Source organism: Amphiprion ocellaris, chromosome 1 (genome assembly GCF_022539595.1).
Source record: "Amphiprion ocellaris isolate individual 3 ecotype Okinawa chromosome 1, ASM2253959v1, whole genome shotgun sequence".
NCBI lineage: Eukaryota > Metazoa > Chordata > Actinopteri > Pomacentridae > Amphiprion > Amphiprion ocellaris.
The window spans coordinates 16,489,392-16,514,403 of record NC_072766.1 but is presented as its reverse complement, the minus strand read 5'-3'; the positions used below and the strand labels follow the sequence as shown (position 1 = coordinate 16,514,403).

Sequence of the window (25,012 nt, the reverse complement as noted above, 5' to 3'; positions counted from 1 at the left end):
CTGTTTCAATCCCCGCTATGTTGACCTCGCTGATGGCGCACGTCCACAGGGGTGTTTTTGGATGCGAGAGGCCGCGCAGCTTCCCAGACTTAGACATTTGATGGGCGTACAACTAGCCAGTGTCACAGGGGATGACTGACAGGGGCTCTACAACTGGAAACCAATACAGGCTTCATCCTCCGACAGCCGCACAGACACTGGCTGCACTTGATTAGATGAACGCTTCAGCTTTTGAGGTGAGACACAATGTAGTTACTGAATCTGTCTTCATTTTAGGTCAACCTAAGTAGCCTAAGTGCATGAACATTTTTCAGGAGTTCACAGAGGTGTCCAATGGTGCATTTGATTTGCAAAACGTTGCCACGACCTCAACTTTATGAAAGTGAAAGGCGGGAAACGAGATGCCCCCCCCCTCGAAATGCACCACAATAGTAGTAAAATGCCATGTAGGGGCATTTGCATGACAATGAATGAGAAGCACTGACATGATAGACCCTGTAAACACGAACCGTGAGGCTGCAAGGTAAGAAATGCCACAAAGATCACCCTGGATGAGACAGCTGACTTCTGTCACCACTTGCAGTCCAAGATGGTGGAGTTGAAGTCCAACTGCAGGACAAAAGACTGGAGAGGCAGCAGAATGACACTCATTGTGCACACTGCAATTTGTAAACAGAGGAAAGCATGGCAGATGAAGAACATGAACTAGCAGGTAGGAGAACCTGCAAGAAGTAGGAAGCCTCAAAGACACTAATCACAACTTACAGTCAGAGACATGAAAAACGTTCATGACAAATTATTATTATTATGATTATTACAGAAATTCAAATAAACTACAGGAAGAATTGTGATTCAGATGGACCACCTGACCACCTCTAACTGTAGCGCAAGGGCTTGATTTTTGCTCTCGTCATGTAGTTACGGATGTTAAACGCTTGTTCGAACGTGAGACAAACAAGTCTTGATAATATCACCATGACATCATTGACTGTTCACGGGCTGAGCAGTTCTTCCAGTGAGGTGATTTGCAAGTGAAAACAAAAAGTCACATTTGGTGAATTGTCCCTTTAAATTTTAAGCCTGCATTATAAAGTATCCAGAGGAATTCAGATGTTTTTTTTGTAAGTACTAGTTTCCTAGCCTCCTTTTTGTGTGTCATTGACACATCTGGTCCAGATGAGTCCTATTTGAAGTATGCATGGGGCAAACAGCGAGCACACGGCCTTTACACGGCAGGATCATAACACCAACTCAGCTTCTATTACATAAAAACTTCACAGACGTGTTCAACAGGCTGGAGTTACAGACGGGGAGCAGATGTAAGACTTTTAATGAAGCCTAATTACACACTCCAGCTCTTGTTCCGTAGCTTTTCTGGCACACAAAAGACTCTTCTTTTTGTAATGGGATACAGGCCTTTTGAAACAAATTGCTACTCTTATCATGTGGCTCTCCCTCGGGAAAGGCACACGCCTCATTTTGAGTTATGACCTATACTTTCAGTAACCAGACAGTGACATATTACAGACTCTTATCAAGCCATTTTTATGAACTGCTCTGACAGTCTGGGGTGGTGTTCTGGCTTCAGGGTGTGTTGTTCACAGTTTGGTTCAGCCATGATAAATTTTGACCAATTTGAAAGGCTTTTGGAAGGGATCTTATCATTACATTGCATCTGTGACATGTAAACAGCAAATTCATCTTTGTAGTATTTTAGATGAAAAGAAAAAGCTGCTGATTCTGTGACAAGCTGTATTATTCTTTACTTAGTTCATTAAATCTTATGTGGTTTCACAACATGTTTTTCCAAGATCGTATCATTAGAAATTTGAGCTGAACACAATCCAACTAAAGGGTCATAATGTGTCACAACAAATAAGGTGTGACATAGAAGAAGTCTGATTTAAACATGTGGGTTTATGACAACAGAGCTGCTTTGCATTGGCTTGGATCTCTTCGGAGAGCATAGAACTGATTAAAATTTCAACAGGGCTTTTTCAACACACCACAAAATACCATCACCAAGCAACTGGTCACCACTGTTGTATTTCTAATATGTCCTGTGAGCCACATGTCTGTGGTTTATTCACCTTGTAGACATAATGCTTTCTTACTTGTGCTTAATTCTAGGAAAAATCCATTCCGTCAGACGATACGGTGCTTTGGCCATACAGGAGGAGTCAACAATCTGCTCCTGCCTTAAAGTTCAGCTTCAAATTGAACTATCCACTGACCATGCCCAGTCACAGCGACTACAGAGGCATTTGCTTTCAGCACCAAGCTCCAACTGCACAGCGGTAACTAAGTTTGATTTCATTTGTCGTTGCTACTGTGTGAGAGCTGTGAGTAATACCGAGCGAGAGCTCAGTAATCTGCCAACAACAGAAACAAAAACACGCCAACTTCAGTCCAGCCAGAAAACAAACTCTCCGTTACCACAATTTATCTCAATTCTGCAATTATAGTTTTGAAAGTGTAATTACATTTACTGTATTCATACATTTTAATCAGTCAGCTGCCAGGAGCCGTGCATGCAGACGCTGCTGCCGCTGGCTGGTCATGGCTACAGATCCTCGTGCTGCTGTAGTTACACATTGTTGGGTCAATAATTCACTGGCAGGGTGAGACTGTGAACTCCGACCTGCGAGGATATCACACAATCTGCAGTGTCCGTGTCGTTAATGGACAACAGCAGAGGGAAGAGTGGCAGTAGGGAGGAGAAGGAGGCAGACAGGTGAGGCAGAGTGTGTCAGGAACAAAGCTGAGAGGCAGCAGGTTGTGTTGTTATACAGAAACAGTCCATGAACCCACAAACACAGAGGGCAACACAGACGCACAACTTTATGTCTCACAAAGAAGATACCAAGTAGTATCAAGCAGTTGAGCTCCCTGCCGAAGCCTGGCTTCAGCTACTTCTACCTGCATCTGTAAAGTGTATGTCAGCAGCAGACCTGGCTTCATCTCCAACATGACGTTAGAGCACAAGAACACGCAGCAGAGAAGGCATGAAACAACCCATTTCAAACCAATCCTAGCTAAGGTGTTAGATAGCGTTTGCTATTCTTAGCCCGTCTTGATGGGGTCTGACACAATCACATCTGCTCCGCCCCCACCAGGCTGAGACACAGATAAATCAAACTTACCTTGTAAGGCATAGAGACAGAAAACAGCACAATGCCTGCTGGCCTTGGAGCTCAGGATATTTCGTTACTTTCTTTATATGTCTGGTTTCTAAAACTGTGGGTTTCGGCCCCAATGTGGGTCATGACGTGCTTCTGGTGGGCCTGTGCATGGCAGAAATACTGTGCTGTCTAATTGGCTCCCTGGGTGACCGACTAAATTTCTGGCCTACTTCAAACGAACAAACAAACTGAATAAAAAATCTCAAACAAATAGCACGAGAAAGCAAGCGCGCATTGCAACAGAGAAAAATGCATTTGTGAGAAGACATAAACACAGAGAAGGCAAATAACCAGGGGAGAAAAGAAATGTGGAAAGAAGGAGGGAAATGAATGAATTACCATATGGCTTGTTGGAAGAAAACTGAAATAGGGCCTGAGTCAGGGGGAACAAACACACTCAACACACACACAGACTGACAATCAAATTCGTCTATTTGAGCATGTTTCCAGTGATAAATAATATCCGCTCCATAAAGGGAGAGCTCTGACTGCTGAAACAGTAAAATCTGAAATTGTGGTCATTTGTGGAGGTTGTATCTCCACAAATGACTGTTAAGTTTCATTTCCTTTATTTAGCATTACTGCTCAGCTTGACAAGCCTCCCATTTCCACAAGTACAGACGGACAAGGACAGCTGCCCTCCAAAAAGCAGAATGTTTGTGGCAGATCTGCAGTAAAGACATATAATAATATAATGAGTTTGCCAGTGTAGTGGCAAACGTGGACAGAATTTTGTTTTGCCTGGGAAAGATGTTCAGTAGTGGTTTGCCACCACAACTCGCCAGTAGCACTACACTTGTAGAAACCCTCTGGTAACAAGTTAGTAATAGGCAGCATTTCTTGCAATAATGCTATCATTCATAGTTTTTCTAGGTTTCTGGCACACAGCTGTAGTCAACCTTTGGAAGAAAGGTCATGTTTTCTTATGCAAATCACACATAATCAACTGTTTGCCAATTTCCACAATGTAAGCTAAAATTCTACAGCAAGTTTGCAAATAAGAATATGACTCTGCGGCAAATTTGCTGCACCTTTGCCAAAGGTTAACAACAACTCTTCCCTAGAAACTGGATTTTTTTTGTGGAGTTTCAGCAATTTTAATTTCCAAAACTTTAGAAATGTTCAAATAATGAAACTTGAGGTAGACAAAAGAAGGCCTCTCATTTTAAGTCTGCTATCATACATTTCATGGGATAAAATGACAAATGTACACATTTGGTCACAGTTTGTATGATTTCAATTAGATAGCCAGTTTGCTTCAAGCATTGGTTGACAATAGGGTCTCCAGTTCCATTGAAAAAGGTTCTCATCACATCGACCTCTGATAAATATTTTGGTTGTTATTCAGTCTTTAAAGAAAGCGAAATAAATGCCAAGTGCCTCATTATTCCTGCTCTTTTTTTTTTTCACAGCTCTTCCGACACAGTGACACAAATGCGACTTTAAACTGTCTGCAGCATCTAAATATTGTCAGGTACTTCCGTTTTCTTCTACACACTTTTAAAAACAGATTAATGCAAATAGCAGCAACCACGTGTACAGAAAATGGTGCAACAGCAGATGTGGGGAACTACTGCACAGCGGATGTATCATGAACAGATATTTAGGTAATGTAACCGTCATCATCTCCCTCTGCCATTGCAGTAATGCAGGCCGAGGTTACTGCTGATGGTAATAAGTAGGTAGAAACATTAGAGCAGATAAACACACAAGTCTTATCCAGTCCTCGCAATTCTGCTCTTGTACAGGGAGGAATTTAAAATCACGTTCAGTGCCTGATACTCAGCTACTGGCAGCGCTGGTATTCCTGACTGGAACCGATGGGTATGGCAGCGACAAAGAATTTCCGACCATAAATCACCGCACATGAACTCATACAATTACACTGAGCACCGGCTGCACAGTCCTGAGGCAGCAGAGTCAGTCTGCCGTTTAGGACACGCCGTTACACATAAACCTCTGCTGACAGGAGCTTTGGACTGAGTTTGTGTTAAAATGGAGGGTTTATGTTAAAACAGAAGCGAACTTGACCATTATGGTAAATGAGTCTATTTTTACAGGACCGCCAACCAAAGTTTGTGTCAGCAGAGGAATATGCCATACAGTAGCAGTCTGTTTTTTAACAACAGACTGGCTGCGCTGTCTCAGGCGGCTTTTTTTTTTAAATGATGCAATTTTCAGACTTTTTTTCTTCAGAATTTCAACCACTTGAACAGACAACTATTCATTCCACTTTCAAGCTACCTTTTCAGTGTTTCTGGTGAGCTATCCAGGTTTGACACCACAACTTGACTCGAAGAGTATTTTCTGAGATGCCAAACTGTGTAATAAGCCGGTGTATAAACACGAGACAGCCGGAGACACAAACACAAAAGTCCGCTGACGTGTCCCTGAGAGGAGAATGGTTTGTGCGTTAAAAGAACACACTAAATCTCTCTGACTATTCATTTCACTCACTCCCGTCCACAGTGTCATGACTCTTCATACACTAACATATGAACCTCTAAATACAGGAATCTTTCTGATTGCTGTTCCTTCAGTTACCGAGCCCAGTTCTTCCTCATTTTAAAGCAGATGCAGGATGCCGGTAGAGCCAAGTCAGCATCTCTGCTTCCCATTTCGACATATTGTAAAAAGACACTTTACAAGCTTCTTCTTTACTAGCATTGGCCAACAAGATTACAATCTTAACTGTGGAATCTGGACCTTTTTATGAGTGTTACTGTGTAGGGCTCGGTTCATTTGGGTCCTGCAGCGGCCCATCTGACAGGGCTACGAGGGTGGAGAGGCTACAAGAATCAGCAGTGACAGCACTCTGGACAAAGTGCTGGAATTTACCTTTGTTGTTCCAGTTGAGCGAAACTTGTACTCACACAAAACACTATGGCTTTCTCGTCTAATAAGGCCGCTGCTAGTGGAGAAATTGGTCATATCTATATCTTCTTAGCCCTGTGCACCCACCAACAACCGGTGCATAAAGATGACACGACAAGACAGAACGCCTGGTTGATTCGTTCTGACAGGCTGATAGGAAATCCCGAGGACACCAGTAAGACAGTACAAGCATGAAGAAAATGCAGATTAAACCACAACAATCAATTGATGTGACATCCAAAAGCCAAAGTGCAGCACAAATAGTAACAGAACTGTTACTGCTTTTGGGAGGATTTCACTGAGAAAAGCTACAACAAATAGCAGGTGATTATTGACTGGCTGTGATGTGATGCACAGAGAGAAATTAACACCTCCCACAAACCACTGTTAAAAATCTATCTACCCACTGCTCTGGCAGATGACCAGACATTATTTGGACATTTCTTTCACTCTGAAAAAAAAATCACTTTCAGCAGAGGAGGAGCTTTGCTGTGTTTATGTGAAAGGCACTACATAAAACACATCCAACAGCCTGGTCCTGGTTCCTCCTCTTTTCTCTACAAAATCCACTGAATGATTATTTACAGAGAAGAAAGCTTTGGGCAATATTTCACAATTACCTTTGACAAATAGTAGTTATTCCAGAATATTCGCAAAATTCTTGTAAAACTACAACTGGTAAATATTAAAGAATCCAATTTCTTGCATTGAATTTAATTTTACAGTGTGGCATGAATTTCCATGAGATTAGTGTTATATTCATTTTCCGAATGTGGCCAAAAACACAAAAAAAGTACAGTTCAGACAGGAGTAAACAAAGATCTGCACCGTGTTTGAGGTTGAAGTCGATACACAACATCAGAATCAGCATCATGTGACCCAAATGTGACAGATCCACACACATCTGTGGCTGTCAGGACGAGGTGGGTGACCACTGGCCAGGATTGCCGTTTACATGTACTTCGATCCACTCTGCGTTTCATTAGATATTTGATTTGTAAATAACAAAAGGCCAAGAGCGGGGCAGATGGAGCATCTGTGAAAAGCTGGCAGAGCAAAAATATTATCTTTTGTGTGCCTGCCCTGAGCTTGGATTTTTAAATATGTCAAAGATTTAAAAAAAAAAAAAAACAGTTATTTCAACTTGAAAATGTTTCTCCGGATGACTTTAGCCATCAGGTGTAATGTATTTGCAGCAATCTGTCCTTCAGGCGGTTGAATAGAAAAATAAGATTCAAGCGAGTCCTCAAAGTTATTTCATGCAGCTACGTTAGAAGAAAAGTCAAAAAGCTCACAATTGAGGGTGTCCATGTCTCTGCTATTTCTGATATTCTCAACACATATGCACAACGTTCGTCTTAAACTGAGTGCATCACCTCCGTTAAAGCATTATAACAGTCACTGGAAGTACAGCAGCCAAATTACATGTTGCAATTGGCTGCGCATTACTTATTATTTGTTTTCTTTATTCAAATGTCCTTGCCACAGATAGGTCGCAGGCAAAGCAAAGTGACCACCTGCGCTCATTATCAGGCCTATTTAAAAAGCTGAGCCTGATAACGGGAACACAGATTACTGCTGACCCGACTGTGAAGTTATGAGGACGTCAGCTTCAGCTTTGTGACGCGGCTACAGTCGTTTGCCTCTCAGTGACAAATTGAATAAAAGAGGGCTGCTGTGTTTTCTCTCGATGGTAATATAAACAGCCCTTTGAAAAGCTCTCCGTCTCATCGCTGGTCCCTTGAACAATGGAAATCCTCATTCCTTTCAACTTTTCCATGAATGCTCGTCATCTGCCAGGGAAGAAAATCATCACAAGAAAAAATAATCCAGTTTAGAGCACACGCACAGATGCAACATGCTGTTGTATTTAACCACAAAGACCCCATTAATGACTGAGAGGATTTGTAAGACAAAAGATAAAAAACACACAACAACAGAAGTAAACAAAACCTGGAGTTCTCATGCCTCAGATCAGATGACTAACAGTTTGATACCAACAGATATAAACTGCTCTACTTCAGTGGCACGATTAAGTAAGCTTTTTGTCTTCCTTTTTGGCCACGATTCAGTCTTTATCTCCTCATATCTGCACAATTGTCTATCAGTTCACTGCAGTCAGTCGGTCATTGGCTCCTGCAGCTGGCTCATCAGGACTAACTCCTTCTGACTGGTGGAAATAAAAGCTGCCAAACCCGACACAACCCACCATTCTCCTGTTCTGGATGTAGCTACTGGTATTTTTCAACCATATTTTTCCCCCAGTCATCATTTTTTTCTCCATCATCTTTCCATCATCGCTTATTTTCTTTGTTCTTTTTAGTGGAAATAAATGTAAGTAATTGGTCTGTTGGTTAAACTACTCATCTATTATCACTTCACATATCATGTGTTTCGGTTCTTAGACTGCACAGATCCAGAATGGCAGCAGCTGATTTATCTCCAAATAGTTTAGTTTTTTTTTTTTTGGAAGGATCTGGTCATTAAAGTCAGACAGATTTAGCTAAAAGCAGGTTTTCAAATTCGAGCCAGTGATTGTCATATTTTCCAACTGCAGCTGTCTGGATAATAAAGGTAACGTTAGCCTCATGAGGTCTAAAATGCTGTCCCTGGCTACTGTTATAATTTAATTTTGCTTCCAGCTGAATAAACTATCATTTTAAAGCCAGAATTCTACAAAGAGCTCTCTAATCGGCATTTGAGGGCTACATACACCGATTAGCCACAACATTTAAACCACCTGCCGAATATTATGTAGGTCTCCTTGTACCAGTAAGGCCATACACACAGGACCTCTGGAGATGTCCTGGCGTCTGGTACCAGGATGTTGGCAGGAGAACCTTTGGGTCATGTTGGTAGAGGGGTGGGGTGTTTGTATTACATGGATGCTCAATCTGATTAGAATCTAGGAAGTTTGGAGAATGGGTCGACATCTTAGGCTTTTGATCTCGTTGCTCGAGCTGTTCTTTGAGCAGTTTTTGTGGTGTTTTGTCATAGCAGGGTGTGTTTGGTCTGCAACAATGTTTAGGCATTTGGTAGGTGTCACATCCATACTAATCCCAGAACCCAACCCTAAATGGACTGGATCAATGTTATTCACTTTACCTGTCAGTGGTTTTATTGTTGTGGCTGATCAGCGTATGTGATGTAATGCTGAGAGACAGAATCCAAAGCTAACAGGTCCCAGGCAGCCAGTCATCATCCTCAGCAGTTAATAATCCATGTATTAAACATGAAAACAAAGGAGGAGCACTACTCTTGTTTTCTACACAGAGTCACTCAAATGTTAAGGGGTAACAGGGAGATAAGACTGTTATTCTACTCCAGTGTTATCCAGTTGGGCAGGTTAGCTCACATATTTGGACAAACACAAACAGCTATACAGTGAAACTGGAGTTTCCAAGTTGTGAAAAGCAGAAAATCTCATTGAAATCCCTCACACATTTGCAACAGTGCTAATAACTAAAAATAGAGGCATGAAACAGCCTTTCTCAGCAGGGTGCTGTGTGGCTCATTCAGTTTTTTCATGTTTTCCACTACATGTTTATAGCAGCTTTTTAATGAACACCATTTCCCATAAGCCCTGAGCTGTCTGAAATAAGCCCTTCTTTACTCATCTACCACTCTACATGTAAAAGGATCTCAGTAATGATCAATACAGTGAGGTTTCAGAAACTCTTTTATCATAATATTGTATCATGACTGTCAGCTCTCTATAAAATGCAGAACATGGCATTGTGGGACTGTTAGCAGAATGTTCACATGCTGTGAACACAACTTATTTCTATCCTTTGTGAAATATTTAATGTGCATCCCTAACGGACACATTTACACAGTCGAAATTCAGACAAAAGGCAGACAGTAAATGTAGTGCACTGTCCAGTAAAACAGAAGTGAATTCAGAAGCAGCCCTGGACACCAGCAGGATCAAGCGCAGAGTCTCAAAAAAAGAGCAGTTGTTGGTGTAGTGAATGCTCCAGTAGGTTTTAGATATCAGGATTACAGCTAGAAAGTTGGAAAGTATCTTTAGAAAAAAAAAAGAGAGCTTTGGTGAGTTTTATGAATGCTGGCAAACCAACAACCACCATGAAGTACAGACCTGCACTGTTAGTTTAAACTCTGGCAAAGCATCCAGAAGTAGCTGCAAACTGCAAAATGCAATACAGACAGTGGATGTGCTCGAGTGAAACAAGGTTCTTTTATTTAACCTAAAACCCCAAAAAATATTGCTCTGTTCGGCAGTGATGCTAGGTTACTACACTGTAAAGAAAAATCTATTTAAAATCTATTAAAAACCGTGGAATACTGAATAAAGTTCAAGACTGTAAATATGATTTTAAAAAATAACAGCATTTTTTTGGCCAATTTAAACATAGCAAAACTGTGTAATGTTATGGTCACACAATGTTGAAGATTAATTACCATTGGCAAAAATACTGATTTTTAATGTGGACATTATTTACAGCTTTGGCCTATTTTTTTCATTTTTAGTTAACATGTGAATTTATATTTTTGTCTGCGATTTTACCGCAAAATTCTGTAAAAAAAAAAAAAAAAAAAAAAACTTGAATAAATTGATAATTGTTGTTCAGTCCGGAAAATACACAATTTTTCTTTTAAAATTACAATAAATATCTGTAAAACAACAATATTTTTGCAGATTTAAACGCAGCAAAAATGATGTAACATTGAAAGGACGTTATGATTTGTAAAAACACAGATTTTCGATGCAGACGATGTTTATTGGTCAACGTGAATTTCTACTTATTCTCTGTGCTTTTGCTAAATATCAATAATTTAACAAGATTGCAAAAACCTTTAAAATGAAAATAAATCATTTTTTTACAAATTACAGCTAAAAACTGTTTTTTAAAAAAAGACAATTATTCAGTGTACTGCAAGTAGCTCCTTACATTTCTCTTTGGAGCAGCCACATTGTCAGACAGTAACATGTTCTGTTACTTGGTCCCTTGAGCAAGGCACTGGTCCGCCTGCACACATCTGTGGAGCTGCTCCACCAGAACAACACCATCTCTCTCCTGGGACTCCCAGCTACGAAGCTGTGTAACCCCAAAGTGACTGTGACACATTTTCCATGTTCAAAGGAGTGTTTTCAGTTAACAGTACCATCTACAATGACACAACTTCTTCTTTGGTATCTCTATTGACACCCCAAATCAGTGGAGCGCCTGTCAGAACTTATCCTTATGTAAAGGAGCAAACAAAATGACACACAGTCAAGACTTCAAACTAAAAACTGTATATCTGTAAAGGATTCAGCACCCAGGGATCCCCGGGTTAATTTAAGCCTTTTATCGATTCAGTGTTTGCTCTGTGGAACTGCATTTAGTTAGTTAGCAATAATGGATCTGTGCGCTGGCTGAAATTACATTGTATTTTGGCATTATAAACATATCGAGCCGCTGAGGCCTCAAGTGGTTTCACCGCCACGGGTCTGCAGGCTCGATGACTGTGATGTGGTTACACAACAGCAGGAACGTTAACACATGTAATCAGTATTATGAGTAAAGCTGTGAGTAGCGATTTTACTGTAAAGATGACACATATGTAGCTGCTGGTCTGTGTGAGTGTGTGTTCCTGAGGGAGCTGACAACAGTGTTGTGTCTTATTCCAGCAGGGTGGGATCTAGTCCTGAAGAACAGAGACTGGAATCCACCCACTAAATGACAGGTCTAACACAAAACATACTCTACAGCTTTAATGTAATATCATCACTTGCTCCATCACAGACACTGTGGTCTGCAGCTGAACCGTCTTTCTAACACTTTCTGCTTAAAAACAGCAAAAACGCTCGGAGCCAGTGAAGTCCTGCTGCCCACGTTGAGAGACAGATGTATCGATAAAGCTGAAGTTTGAGACATGCACGGACAGGCAGAAGCTGAACGCCTTAAGCTGCAGATAACAGAGACTGTAAGGTTCACTCAAGACTTCTGGACTTGCCAGAATCCCTCCTGAGCCAGTTCATGTGCGCTTCTTTCCCTTCTTTAGTTCACTGGAAGAAGAAGTCACTCTACAGTCCAGCAGGAGAATAATCCAAACCTCTGGCTGCACAGAATCCACTCTGAAATACCTGCAGTTTGAACCTCTGATGCACCTTTGGATGAGAGCTGAGTTCCATTTCAGCAGCGTTCAGTGTCATTCTTCTCATTTCTCTTGAGAAGCAGAATATATTTCATATTAATTTAAAGATATTTTTGTTTGGAAGAGGTATGTAGCACAGGTTGAACTTGACTTGGAAGTGCATGTAACATATCGTATCTGAGAGAAAAACAAAGCAGTCACACTGTTTTAGACTTTGATAAATCCAATTACCGCCCGTCTGCAGCTTTGCTCACACAGATAACTTTACTAATAAAGTCTATTTCTGTTGGTTTTTCCTGCAGTTCGGCGCCACCCTCATCTGTCTGTCATTTATCTCCTCTCGCACGCCGCTGATTAGCAGGAAAAGTAGACTCTACAGTGAGACGCTGGCTTCTAAAGAGCTGCCAGGGAGAAACCCTGTGAGGTCCGTCCAATAAGGAAGACTTTAATGGGGCATCCCGATGCAACATTATCCTCCTGTGCACAACAATGTGCTTTACACATACGTGGGTTTGTACAGAGTTCAGCTGCTGGGAGTCTCCAAACGTTTCCTGTCATTCTACACACTTTACAGAGAGAGTATAGGAGAAGAAATGAGGGAGAAATTCACTGTCAGTCCATCAGATCACTCCTGCGTAGTAATATAAAAGAATTAGAATTAACAGAAATGCATTTTTAAATTCCAGCTGTAAGAGGCCAGCAATATGAAAAGGTTTTATAAAAGACCGCTGGCCTTCATTGCAAAAACTCCTTAAAAGATTAAAAAAATGATCCAAATGACTAGACTTTTCTAGGGATTACTTTAAGAGTCTGTTTTAAAAGTACCAAAACAAGGTTTTTGATGGGGAGGTAAGTTACAGCTCAGTTCAAGTCTCAGCTCGTGCCTTTTACCCTGTAGGTCGTTGTAGACGAGTTCAGTAAACCTGAGAAACACTCAAGAACACTCAGAGTCACTGTGTAAACTGATAAAAGACAGAATCCTTCCCACTGATGCTGCGTGAAATCTCTGATCAAAGATATGAGGAACATTTTGTACAAAGGTTTGCTTTTGACCTCTGGAGACGTGTCATTTTTTTTCCTACTGCAATATTAAAAAAGCTCACAAGATATTTGTCAGAAACAGCAGCCTTCATTCTCCGCACTGTGATAGCTCAGAGGCACTGATACTGTGTCCAAGAAGTGACTTTAAATTGGCGTAAACTCTCCAACAAGAGACACATTCTTCCAAATAAGGGACTTTACAGTCGATAATAGTAGAAATGCTATTTGGTGAGCGCTTTGATCTCACGAGCTGCAGTATCACTGGTGTGTGACAGAGCTCAAGAACTAATTCTTCTGGCAGAGACACTGTCTTTCAGATTATTCAGAAGTGGGCTTTTGAATTAGGTGCCATGGGAATGGGAGTCCTGCTCAGTCTGGCAGGCTCAGAGCGACTGGACTGGAGGTTCTGAATGCACCTCACAGTGCAGCGATGACACAACAACATGCAGCTTTGTGAGGTTTAATGTCGGATGCAGGGAACTATCCGAGACCAGTGAGAGGGGGCGGCGGGACCGAGGTCTGGCTGGAGTGTGGGACGCATATAAATATCCACCGTTTTGTCAGTTTGATTAAGTTGCTGGGAAGTTTTCAAATTACAAATCCGGCCGCTGCTCCTAGACATGCTCCTCACTGCAACATTAAGTTCAACTATCTCAATGAAATTAAAAAGGTGAGCTAAAGAAACACTAGGGGCTACTGCAGATGTGATCATGACATTTTAGAGGTTGAGAGACCCAATCACTTGGCAGATAACTTCATCGACGACAATTTTAAATCATCAAGTACGTAATTTACCAAGGTAAAGAATGTAATGAGGGCATTTTCTGTTTTGCACTAGTGGATGTTTTGAACTGTGAGTCAGCACTTTGGACACTAGAAACATATAATTACTAAGCACTTTAATAGATTTATAAGATACTTGCACTGCAGAATAGTTGATGATGAAAATGATCATTAGTTTTAGCCCTGAACGGCAACAACACAACTAGCAGCAGGTGCCTAAAACTTCAGATCTGTTTTTGAATTGGTTTTATAAAGCCAACATCCGTGAAATTTTGTCTGTCTGTTGGGAGTCTTTTTCTCAGTGCCTCTGACAAATTTCACTAAAACTAGAGTTATAAAGTTTGCCTCGCGGCTGCAGGGAGGGACTATTAAGTGCCCCGGCTGTTTAAAACGAGAGGAAGACGTGATGGAAAACAACACTCTACCTGTGCAGCTGCTGCGTTTGTTTAAACAGATTAAATGTCCCTCAGTGTAAAGACACAAGCTGGGTACGGCCCATCATCCATATTAATGCTACTTGCAATCCAACGCTGGAGAAAGTTGCTTATCGTGGAGTGTCACTTTGACCCCCTTAAGAACCCCAAACACTCACACACTCATGGATACACACACACACACACACACACACACACACACACACACACACACACACACACACACACACACACACACACACACACACACACACACACACACACAGTGGAGCTATCAGCCTAATGGAAAAGTAAAAGGGCTGCTCTGGTTGACTGGAGCAAAGCAAACACAGAGAGACAGATAGGACAAGACAAGAGACAGGTGGAATACACACAGGATGTTCACACACACAACCAAATCCAGAGGGGTAATAGAGGCAGTGTACTGTGCACACAACCACCCACGCAGAGCACTCCGTACAAACACACACTGGCCTGCATTAGCACAGACACACACATAAAAAAAAGAAGTGATTCAGTCTCTCTTTGACACACACACGAGCACAACAACGGTGCCATGTCTAACTCTGCATGCGAACACCTGGAGGATATTTTACTTACATTTCATGCATGGCATACTGCTGCATGTACAGGCCCGGAGTATCATGAATGGAATCTGCACCTCCACAGACACACACTCAGCCTCACCAGCGACTACTGCTGTGACTTCACGGCCAGGTACACACACCTACTAGTTTAAGAAGCAAACCGACGTCGTCTCACACGCATGAAAATCCACACATCTCAGGGAGAGACTGATTACACTGATGCTGATGAGCTGCCAGGTCGCTTCTCGATTAATCATTTGATCCATAAAACATCAGAGAGTAATGAGAGAAGCCCGCCACGGTTTCCAAGGTGATGTCTTCATCCACCTCCATCCACCCAGAACTTTAAAGATCTTTTTAGTTTATTATCATTTAAGCAGCGAAGCTTCACAGTTGTTAAGCTAGAATGAAGAATGCCACTAATTGTTATTTTATAGCTGATTCATCTGGAGAGGATTATAGCTTCCCATAATCAGATGTAAGGTCTCACTTTTTGTAACAGCTTTGATTTGCAACACTTGCTTCTTATTTGTCTTGTAACACATACTGCTTATTTGACGTACTTCTTTTTCTATTTTTCTGCTCATCAGTGTTTCCTGTTATGCAACACGTCTGCAAGTCGAATTCCACATATGTGCAAACCTGCCTGGCAATGAAACAGATGCTGATTCTGAACGCCTTGAAATGTCTTAAAATGACCTACATGACAATTTTTACCCATTAATTGTCAAATTACAGTCCATTTCTGTCATCTCACTAATGTTTGACATAAAAATGGTTAACTGTCACAGCAGTAGACAGCTGTGGAGGTGGGCAAAATATCAGAAACCCAAAGTTTGATCTCTCAAACTGTTTCAACTAAACTGAGTAAGATTTTTTTGCAGGACTGTGGATTAGTTATAGCTCAGTAAAGTGTTGATCAGTGTAAAAATGTTTTCACACAACCTTCAAACACAATCTGGACCCCCAGAGCAGCGAAGTTAAACTGAGCCTTGGTTGTTCTCACAGCAGAGCGACGATCTAACGTTTAAAAATCAGCTTCTTTTATAAGGGGAAGTCCCACGCTGACAGGCCGGTGTGGGAGCCCTCTAACCCGGCGTCGTTAATCTGCACACTTCCTGATCTGAGCTCGGTTCTCGGAGCAGCTTGTGCTGACGTGCTCTACAGGCTCAAACCCCCCCACCGGCCCTGCCAGCCAGGCCGGCAGCCTCATATCCAGAAGAGCCGCTCTGCATGCTCTTAATCTGCCCACACATTAACCGGCAACCACCGCCGCTCAGTGCTGGACAGGCTGCCCGGCGAGGACGTGCTCCGCTCCGGCTGCCACGGGGAGACAACCACCGGCGCAGCGGGAGGTCCGTGCACGCCGACCGTCCAGCCAGCCCCGCTACACTGAGTTGCCCTTGTCCACACTCATCTCCACCAAATCAATGCCTGCCCACTGATACCAGCAGGCCCCTTATCACTTTCCTCTCAGCATCGTGCAGCCGAAAAAAAAGAGGTTAAAAAAAGAGGCATAGCGGCGCCGAATCACAGCCGCTCCATCTTCGCTTTGTCCTGGAAGAAAAACCTCCACACGGGCACCGACACGCACCGAGCGGCCAGAGAAAAAGCAGTGGAGGAACGGAAATCCTACCTTTCTGTTCAGCGCTGTCCCCGAGTAGAAGTAGTAGGCTATCCCCAGCACCCACAGCACCGCAAAACACAACAATATCCTTGATTTCCTCCGCATGGCTGCCCGTTTTCTCCGTCCGCCCGCCTGCCTGTGTGCTGCGCGGCTCTCGGCTCCGCTCTCCTCCGGCTGTAGCGGCTCGTCCCGGTCGGCTGTGTCCGTGCAGGGCGCTTCGCCGTGCGGCTTCGGCAGGATTCGTCAGTCGGTCAGAGGGAGCGGAGGGAGCAGGAAGCAGCAAGCCAACATCAGCGGGGTTAGAGGGCAAAGGCTAGCCGACTCTAATCCAATCAAACACCGGCTCAGGCAGCCCTGGAGGAGGGCCGGGGTTGGCAGCGAGTCGAGCCGTGCCGTGCTAGGGCAGAGCGGAGCGGAGGGGGTGGGGATAGTCCCTGTAGGAAACGATTGTTGTAAAAAATCAGTTATGTGGAGCTGAGAGAGTATCTGTGATCACCGTGCTGCATGCTTTCACTGTGTGTGAGGAGACGGTAGGGGCGCCAGAGACACTTTAAACCGGGTTAAAAAGCAGCAGACAAAAGCTTTCTCTTTAAAGCCTTCACTGGATCACTGCCTGTTTTATTTAATTGTCTCCTTTTCTTTTTTTTCTCCCTCTACTTCTGATGTTGCACCTCAAAGGAAAGTTTTTGCAGTGAAAACATCTGGGACAACAGCAGAGACATCTGTGGCTTTATTGTTCCTCCTCTGACAGTCTGATATGCTGTGTTTGGTTTGTTCCAATGTATTCTTTCATGTTTTTCAGTGTTAAAACCATAAAAACAAACCATATCTTAAAGAAAGAATGTCCTCTTTTTTTATTTCCACCCAGTATTTTGGGATCCACAAGCTTACAGTTATAAATATACATGTATTCATGAAATTGTTTATTTTACTTACATCCTTTTATCCTATGTGTACTTCTTTACTTTTCAGTTTTTGTGGTTATGCACCAAGACCATAAGTCAAATTACTCATATGTGAAAACCTGCTTGGAAATAAGTGGATTCTGGTTCTAAATGTCTTGAAATGTCCAAACTTGTATAGAACACAGCTCATAAAATGTGTAATATACATGACAAAGATTTCAGATCATGGAATTTGAACATTTTCCCAATTTCACATCTATCTATCTATCTATCTATCTATCTATCTATCTATCTATCTATCTATCTATCTATCTATCTATCTATCTATCTATCTATCTATCTATCTATCTATCTATCTATCTATCTATCTTCAGTCAATCTTTCAGTCTCAACACATAGTCTTCCTCAATACATATGGTCATGGAGTTATGGTTGTTTGAACTCCTGGAAGAACTTTTTGTAAGAACTTGGCTTTAAACTTTAAAGTTCATTCTAGGCCTTTTAAGCAGCAGCAACCTCACCTTGAGGTTCATTCGTTTGGTCGAGCGGACAAACAAGCTTTTTTTCCCCCTCACCCTTCAGGTAAGAACACTGTGATGGCCATTTTTCACCCTTAAATCAACAGTGAAGGAAAAATAATCAGCTGGTTAATTAAGAATTCTGTTAATTGTTTCTTAGCAGCCTTAAGTCGAGTGTCAGACCAAACAACCACAGTCATTAAACAATAATCAGGAGCCTCTCAGTGACTGCAGGATGACAAATCAAACATGCGTTTGGGTCTCTGCATGAAAACCAGGCCGGAGTGCACATGTTGAGTTGCACTGACGTGTAGCCAGCTGAATTTTGATCTTGCTGTGTGATTCAATTAAACTAATAGTTGGTGCTCACAATTATTCTGGTTCATCACAATAAAGAAGTTCTAAAGACCAAGTCACCTTGCAAAAGTAATTTTAATACATTTCAGTAGGAGCTCACTGCTTCATCTTGAGTTTATTATAAAAAATCTGATAAATTAGAAATATTGTCTCGTATTGTTATTTCACCTCGCAAGCCTAGTGAGGATCAAGCTGCGTATAGATACTGGACGGATGGACGGATTATTATCTCATTTCCAATTCTCCTTATGTTTCTATATGCAGGCTCAGCACTACTAACAGTTGTAGTCGCTCTGGGACTTAAGGGTATCTTTATACAGTTAGTGCATGTGTGTGACGTGGACCGTTGCATTACAGCAGATGAGGGACACGCCCTGATCTCAATGAGCCCCATGATGACAGAGCAACAAGTTCTAATGATGTCAAACCTTCTCATAATTATAATGTAATGTGCAATGTAGTTCATGAGATGGCCTGTCCTAAATATGAGCAAGAAAACACACAATAATGAGAGTCTTGAAGCCATAAATGAAGAGGCTAGGTGGCGGATTTTCTTTGTAAAGCCTGAACACTTTGTTTCCAGTCTGTCCCTGTAACATCATCATTTCTCTGCCAACGCTACACTAGAGAGAAGAGCGCAGACACAACCAAACACTCTGAAAATCTTCCATATGAAAGAAGCAAAACTGCTTTCATTTTGGCAGACAATTCTGTGTTTATATAGCCTTCCGTTGCTCATAGTAAGAAGCTATCAGGGCCTTTTATGCAGCAGAAATCCATAAAATTCAGCAACTCCCCAGCACAAATAAAAGGAAGCTGATGGATCATTTCAGAAAATCTTTAAGTATTCAGTGAGAAATTTTAGCGCTAGTCAAACTGACAGCGTTAAAACAATTTGAGAGAGCAGTACAAATAGATTTTTCTAAGGTCTGCTGCACTCAGATCAACTCTCTCTGAGACAGAACTCAGCTGGAACACCTCTGGCTAAACTAAAAGGTCTAGTTCATGTTGTGCACGGTTCAATCAGCCCCTGACATTTCTCATTTTAATGGTGACAAAATGAGATTCTGACTGGAGAGCGAAATGCCCTGCAGTCCACGTTAAAAATGTTATCAATACGCACGTTGTGCCGTGCCTCCAAAGATGTCCCAGTAGTATTACACACATACGCACACTGATTCATTGCTGCCCTCGCTACGGTGGTCTGAGAAGTGTGTGTTTATGTTACCTACAGTAGTGTTAGAGCATGGATGGATGGAAGTCAAACTCAGGGAAGGAGAGAGGGGAGGAGGAGTAAGAAGCCGAGAAACAGATGTGCAAATTTAGCAGCACAGAGGTGAAAGAGGTTTTTATCTTTTGCCCTTTGCCCTGGATGTCCTTATATAGCTGTTATGAGGGTCTCAAATTACCCCTGAAGAGGGTCAGTTTGACTGTTCAAGAATTCAGCCTGTCCTGCAGAAATAAAGATCAGAGGCCACAAAGAACATCTTGATGCCTTTGATCCTGGCTGTTAAACTGACATTGCAGATGTCATATCATATCAGTCTGTGTTAAATCACTTGTCATGTTTTTGTCTTCTTTGTATTGCTTCACAAAAACACACAAAATGTCTGTAACACACGTGTTTGAATTTCAGCATTTTTCATTGTATATTAAAAAGAACACAACAATGCAAATTACCGTCAGAAATGTAGAAAACTGTAATTAAAGGATCAGTGAAGCATCGTCCAACACAGTGGGAGAAGTGGTGTCAGCATGGCCCCTCCAACTGTAAGATCAACTGTATTAATGAGTAATTTTCAGAAGGTAGCAACAAATATACATCAGCAGAGCAAATGGGATTTCAGGGCTTGACAAAAGTCAGTGTGAATGTTTAGTTAAAATAAAACCAGAAAATATGACCAGAAAATAAAGGTTATTACTACACTGATTTAAATCCAAATCATTGGTCACATGTGCAGGTGTGTTATCACTATATGAATACGTAGCATAAAAGCACCACTATAGTTAGTTGTTGTATTTAGTTCAGTGAAGAAAACTCCTGCAACCGAGATGACAATGCACATCTGTCGGACAGGCGTCCTCAGATTTAAACATGTAATTAATTCAAGTCATGAGTCTTATAAAGCTGTGATGAAGTGGCAGTGAAACATAAGCCCAGCCACTTTAAGTGCAGGTGTTTCAACATGAGCTGAGCGGGGAGGATTGTGTAAAAGCTACTGCTGCCAAGAGAAAAGGATTTTCTCCTTTGCATCTGTGAACATGGAGTGATGAGTCAAAGTTTGAAATATCTCAGCGCAACTGCCAACTATTTGTCAGATTCAGAGAGTGTGAATTGTGCAAGCTGTCGTGATCTGTGGCCGCTTTTGTGGTGACAAAGTTACCAGGTCCAGCATAGTTACTACAGCACAAACCGGCCTTTAAATCTCCACTATCGGGCACCAACTTCAACGAATCAGTCACTTTATCATCATTTGGTTCTTTGGCTTTAACATGCAGATGCAAAGGAAGAAGGATTCTTATGTAGCATCACTCAGTCCACAATGGTCAGTTTTTTTTCTCATATGTATGTAGACATATATCTTGTTCTAGCTTTCACTGAAAGTTTAAGTAAAAGTTACAGTTTAGAGGCTCATTGTAAATCCTAAATGTCAGTTAAATGTAGTTTAAATCTAGTATTTGTCTGTGTAATAGAATAAGTTAGAGATATATTTCATTAAAACCTCAAAAATGCTCTTTTCTTGTCTATTTATGTGTGTCATGTAAATGTAATCTGGTCCATCAGAGGACAATCATTTTGTACATAGAGTACTTGAGTAAATGCACTCAGTTATGTTCAGAAAGTACTGATCTACCCACACAGCTGGTTTGGACTGTGGCAAAACAAGTACTCAGACCTTGTACTTCAGTAAAAATAACAAATGCACAGTGTAAAATACTCTCAATGTACAAATGTACAAAAATATGTATAAATCAGTGTCTGCTGTGTCTTATACACACTGTAGGTTTACGGTTGCATTTTTCAGTTTCAAAAAGAGATGCATTAATGCTATTTATTGCAGTAAACCCAGAATATTCTCCTATAACCCTAAGAAGATACAGTATGCAACATAGAGCTAGATGCATTTTAATCTGAAATTAAACTTTAATTTAAAGCTTCCAGATGGTATCCAACAGTCTGCTCTGACAATAAATCTCTTCCTTATACAACATGAGTGTGTTTTCAAAGACTCTTAATATTCCTCTAGATATTTTTTACATTTGTACTTGCACTGAGCCAGCATATGAGTCTCTTGTTTCACTTACTGGTCCAGGGTTCCTCCTGTTCTTCTTTAATTTGTAGATGCTCCAGGTCCTCCAGATTCAGACTGGGACAGGGTTCTTCATGTTCCTCTTTAGTCTGTGAAGGTTCTGGTTCCTCCCGGTCCTGAGTGGAGTTCCTCTCCTGGCTACAGAGCTGCCGGTCAGTGAGAACCTCGTCCGTCTGACAGACATAGTGCTGTAGGAGATCTAGAGTGACAAAAGGATGTAAGAGGAAGGTTAGTATTGTCATGAAACAGTCTATTGTTACTTAAAATAGCATATAACAGATGCATATGTTTTAGACCTTTATAGACAGGAATTGATCTCTGATGGTTTTTTTTAAAAAACCCGTCAATGGTTTATACTGTCGAAAAAGAAAGGTAATGATGTGGAGAACTAAGCATTGACTTATGTCCTTTTTAGCTAGTTTTGAACATAATTTTCCTTAAAATAAAACTAATCTTCGAATATAAAAATCTGGAGTTCTGCCTACAAGGCTTAATCATAAACAAACATCACCAGACAAAATGTAAATACCACGTTTGCCACTGGATTGTATGTCAAAGTCGATGCCATATTGGACTGGGCAATTTGCCATAAGTCTTGGTAGATTAGACTAGAAAAGATGTCTGAGTTGTGTGCAGCTTTTTGTGGCATGTTTTTGGTTGTATTTTATTATTATGTCATATTACTTACATCTAGCTAGTAGGCCACCAAGTCTGACTATTAATAACTTGCTATAACACTAGTAATAGAAGATCAAGCTTTAAAGGAAATCATGTACACTAAATTACCCATTGTCAAGGTTTTCAACTATTTACAAACTACTTGTTTTGGCTGAGTGACCTACATATTATGAATCTGATTGTAGTTCACTGGCAGCCTAACTTTTCTCACACTTTGAGAGAGGTTTCCTTAAGATAAAGCGTTGAGGAGGCAGTGGAAAGTAGCAGCAGGAACGCAAGGTTTTCCTACCAGTGGATCTTCCATGCTTTGCAGTGAACCCTTCAAACCAGAGGACTTTGACAAGAGCTGGCCAGACTGACAGGATAAGAGACGGAGCTAAACAATTTGTCAGCAGTCCAAATAGTAGGTGTCACGAGGAATCAGTCTGTCTCTGGGTCGACTTGTGATGAAGGGGTCTCTACTAATCATCTGGAATAAGCTTCTGCACTGCAACTGTTTGATAATTTATTGACTTATTAAACTGCTGCCCTATACCATATAATGTTTTCAGCCCTACAGCCCATGCTATGCTATATCACACTCATGTTGTATCCTATTCATATTGTATAATAGCTTTAACATACGTTGCTGTAATAAACCCAATTGATAAGATAAGATAAGATAAGATAAACTTTGTTAATCTCCCACTGAGGAAATTCACATTGCAGCAGCTATACAGAAGTGCAGCAGAGTAAGGAACAAAACAAGAAATGCAAAAGCACTATAGGGATGAAATTAATGACTATGTACACCTTTTACATGTACAGATATGGCATGGCAGATATACATATAGATATGCATGATAGACAATGTGCCCAACTGTATGATACACATGGTGTGTAGAATTGCACTTCAGTAACAGCACCGCATTTCTGTTCTTGTACTGGAAAATTTATAAAGGAAAGGAACAGTGTGACATTTTGTTATTGCATACCCGCTTCACGCATTTGCATGAGTATGTCACAAGCATAAGCAATTTATTTTCCAGTAATTCAGAGTTAATGAGCTGTATTGTGACCTGGAGCACAAGAAAAGCTGAAATGAAGGAGACTTAGACAAAAAGGCCATTTCTACAATGTAAAAGGCTTTCTGTACATTTACTGAGCATTAAATTATAGAACTGTATGTTAAACAGGGACAATTCCATGGCTAATAACCTAAACCCAACTAAAGAAAAATAAGCTAAATCAATGCTGGCAAAAATGTGAGTTTTTCAGTTCATTATGACCGTGATCTATTTTCAGCCACTTAAGTAATTCACATTAGTCAAATGTTGATAGACACTTTTCTGTGTAGCCTCTAGCATTAATTTAGCTTTAGTTAGCGATACGAAGTAACTGCTGATAAAAAAAAAAAAGTTGTGCTCCACATATAATATCAACCCTTGAGTCTAAAAGTGAGAAATGTGAATGATTGTGTGACTTTTATGCAGAAAAGAACGCAGCTTCTCAGTTTACTTCAGTTATTTTACAGAACAGTCTGTCCTGGTCCAACATGGTGGACGCGTTGAGGTATCCTAGCAACGGGCGATGTGAATTTCTGTCTGTGACTCTAAAACAAATATAAGGCAAAGTTCATACTTATTAGTCATATTTATGAATTAATTTAGTCAGACCATCACAGGTTTACCCACCTGTTGTGTGGAACCTTGTTTCAGGTTTCCTGCTGATCTCCAACAGCCTGAGCTCATGATGGCTCTCTAGTAATAACAATCAAATAAATAAATCATGATAAATAATAATCACATAAGCATTTAAAAATTCACAAATTATAACGTCACTAGCAGTTGTGTGAGCACCATTTTTGTCTTCTGCCTTAAGAGTGGCACTAAAACATAGTTTTACACTGATACATTCTTTTTTTTAAACCTGGTGACTAACCCCTGCAGGGAGCCTTCTGGCCTGTTCAGCCTTCACATTTCAGTCCTGCACAGTTTTCCAGGAACAAACAGGAGACGGATGAGTCAAAACAAAAGTGTCCAACTTTTCTGAGATGTGCTGTAAAAGATGATGGGAAGATTTCAAGCTATTTCTGGTTGACTACATGCCTCATTTGTGAAGCTTTTACTGAAATAGGAAACAAGGTTTTAAGAACAATTTTCCATTTTCTTGAACTTTGCTTTGATGCTCCTGTTTTGTAATTTAATATTTTCCATTTCTGAGCAGTGATGCACGAACCTGTGACAGGAGAATTTTCTATCTGCTAACTGCGCTATGAGAAAGCATATTACATTGGTGCAGCCACAGTGACAAGAGTTGAATTTATTCATTTTATAGTTCTGCTGTCTGAAGAAGTAAGTAAAAATCAGTGCTGATATATTTTCAGAGATCATATATTTTGTTATTTACAGTAATGTTCCAGACATTTGCAAACATTTACAATCGGTTTCAATAATCACTTTACATTGTAATTTGTCACTGACTGATATCTTTTGTTTGAACAGCTTAGTAGCTCTATCGAAAACTAAAACTAAACAATTGTCATTTAGTTTATATAAACATAAAGCAGCTCAGGGGTGCTGCACAGTGACAGATTTACAGTTGTTTTAATATACCTTCATTAGTGCTTTCCCA

At 41.0% G+C, this 25,012-nt stretch overlaps 1 protein-coding gene across 2 annotated transcripts in view; it reads right to left on the bottom strand.

The window, feature by feature from the left end:
* galnt2 (UDP-N-acetyl-alpha-D-galactosamine:polypeptide N-acetylgalactosaminyltransferase 2) overlaps positions 1-17,124 on the bottom strand; it is a 61,698-nt gene extending 44,574 nt beyond the window's left edge. Inside the window, exon 1 of one of the 2 annotated variants that reach the window (XM_023272968.3) lies at positions 16,640-17,124. In XM_023272968.3, the coding sequence (XP_023128736.1) occupies positions 16,640-16,735 (96 nt within the window). In that variant the 5' untranslated portion in view covers positions 16,736-17,124. The remainder of the gene's footprint in view (positions 1-16,639) is intronic. The other variant, XM_023272969.3, reaches the window with a different exon arrangement.
* Positions 17,125-25,012: the final 7,888 nt, after the last annotated feature.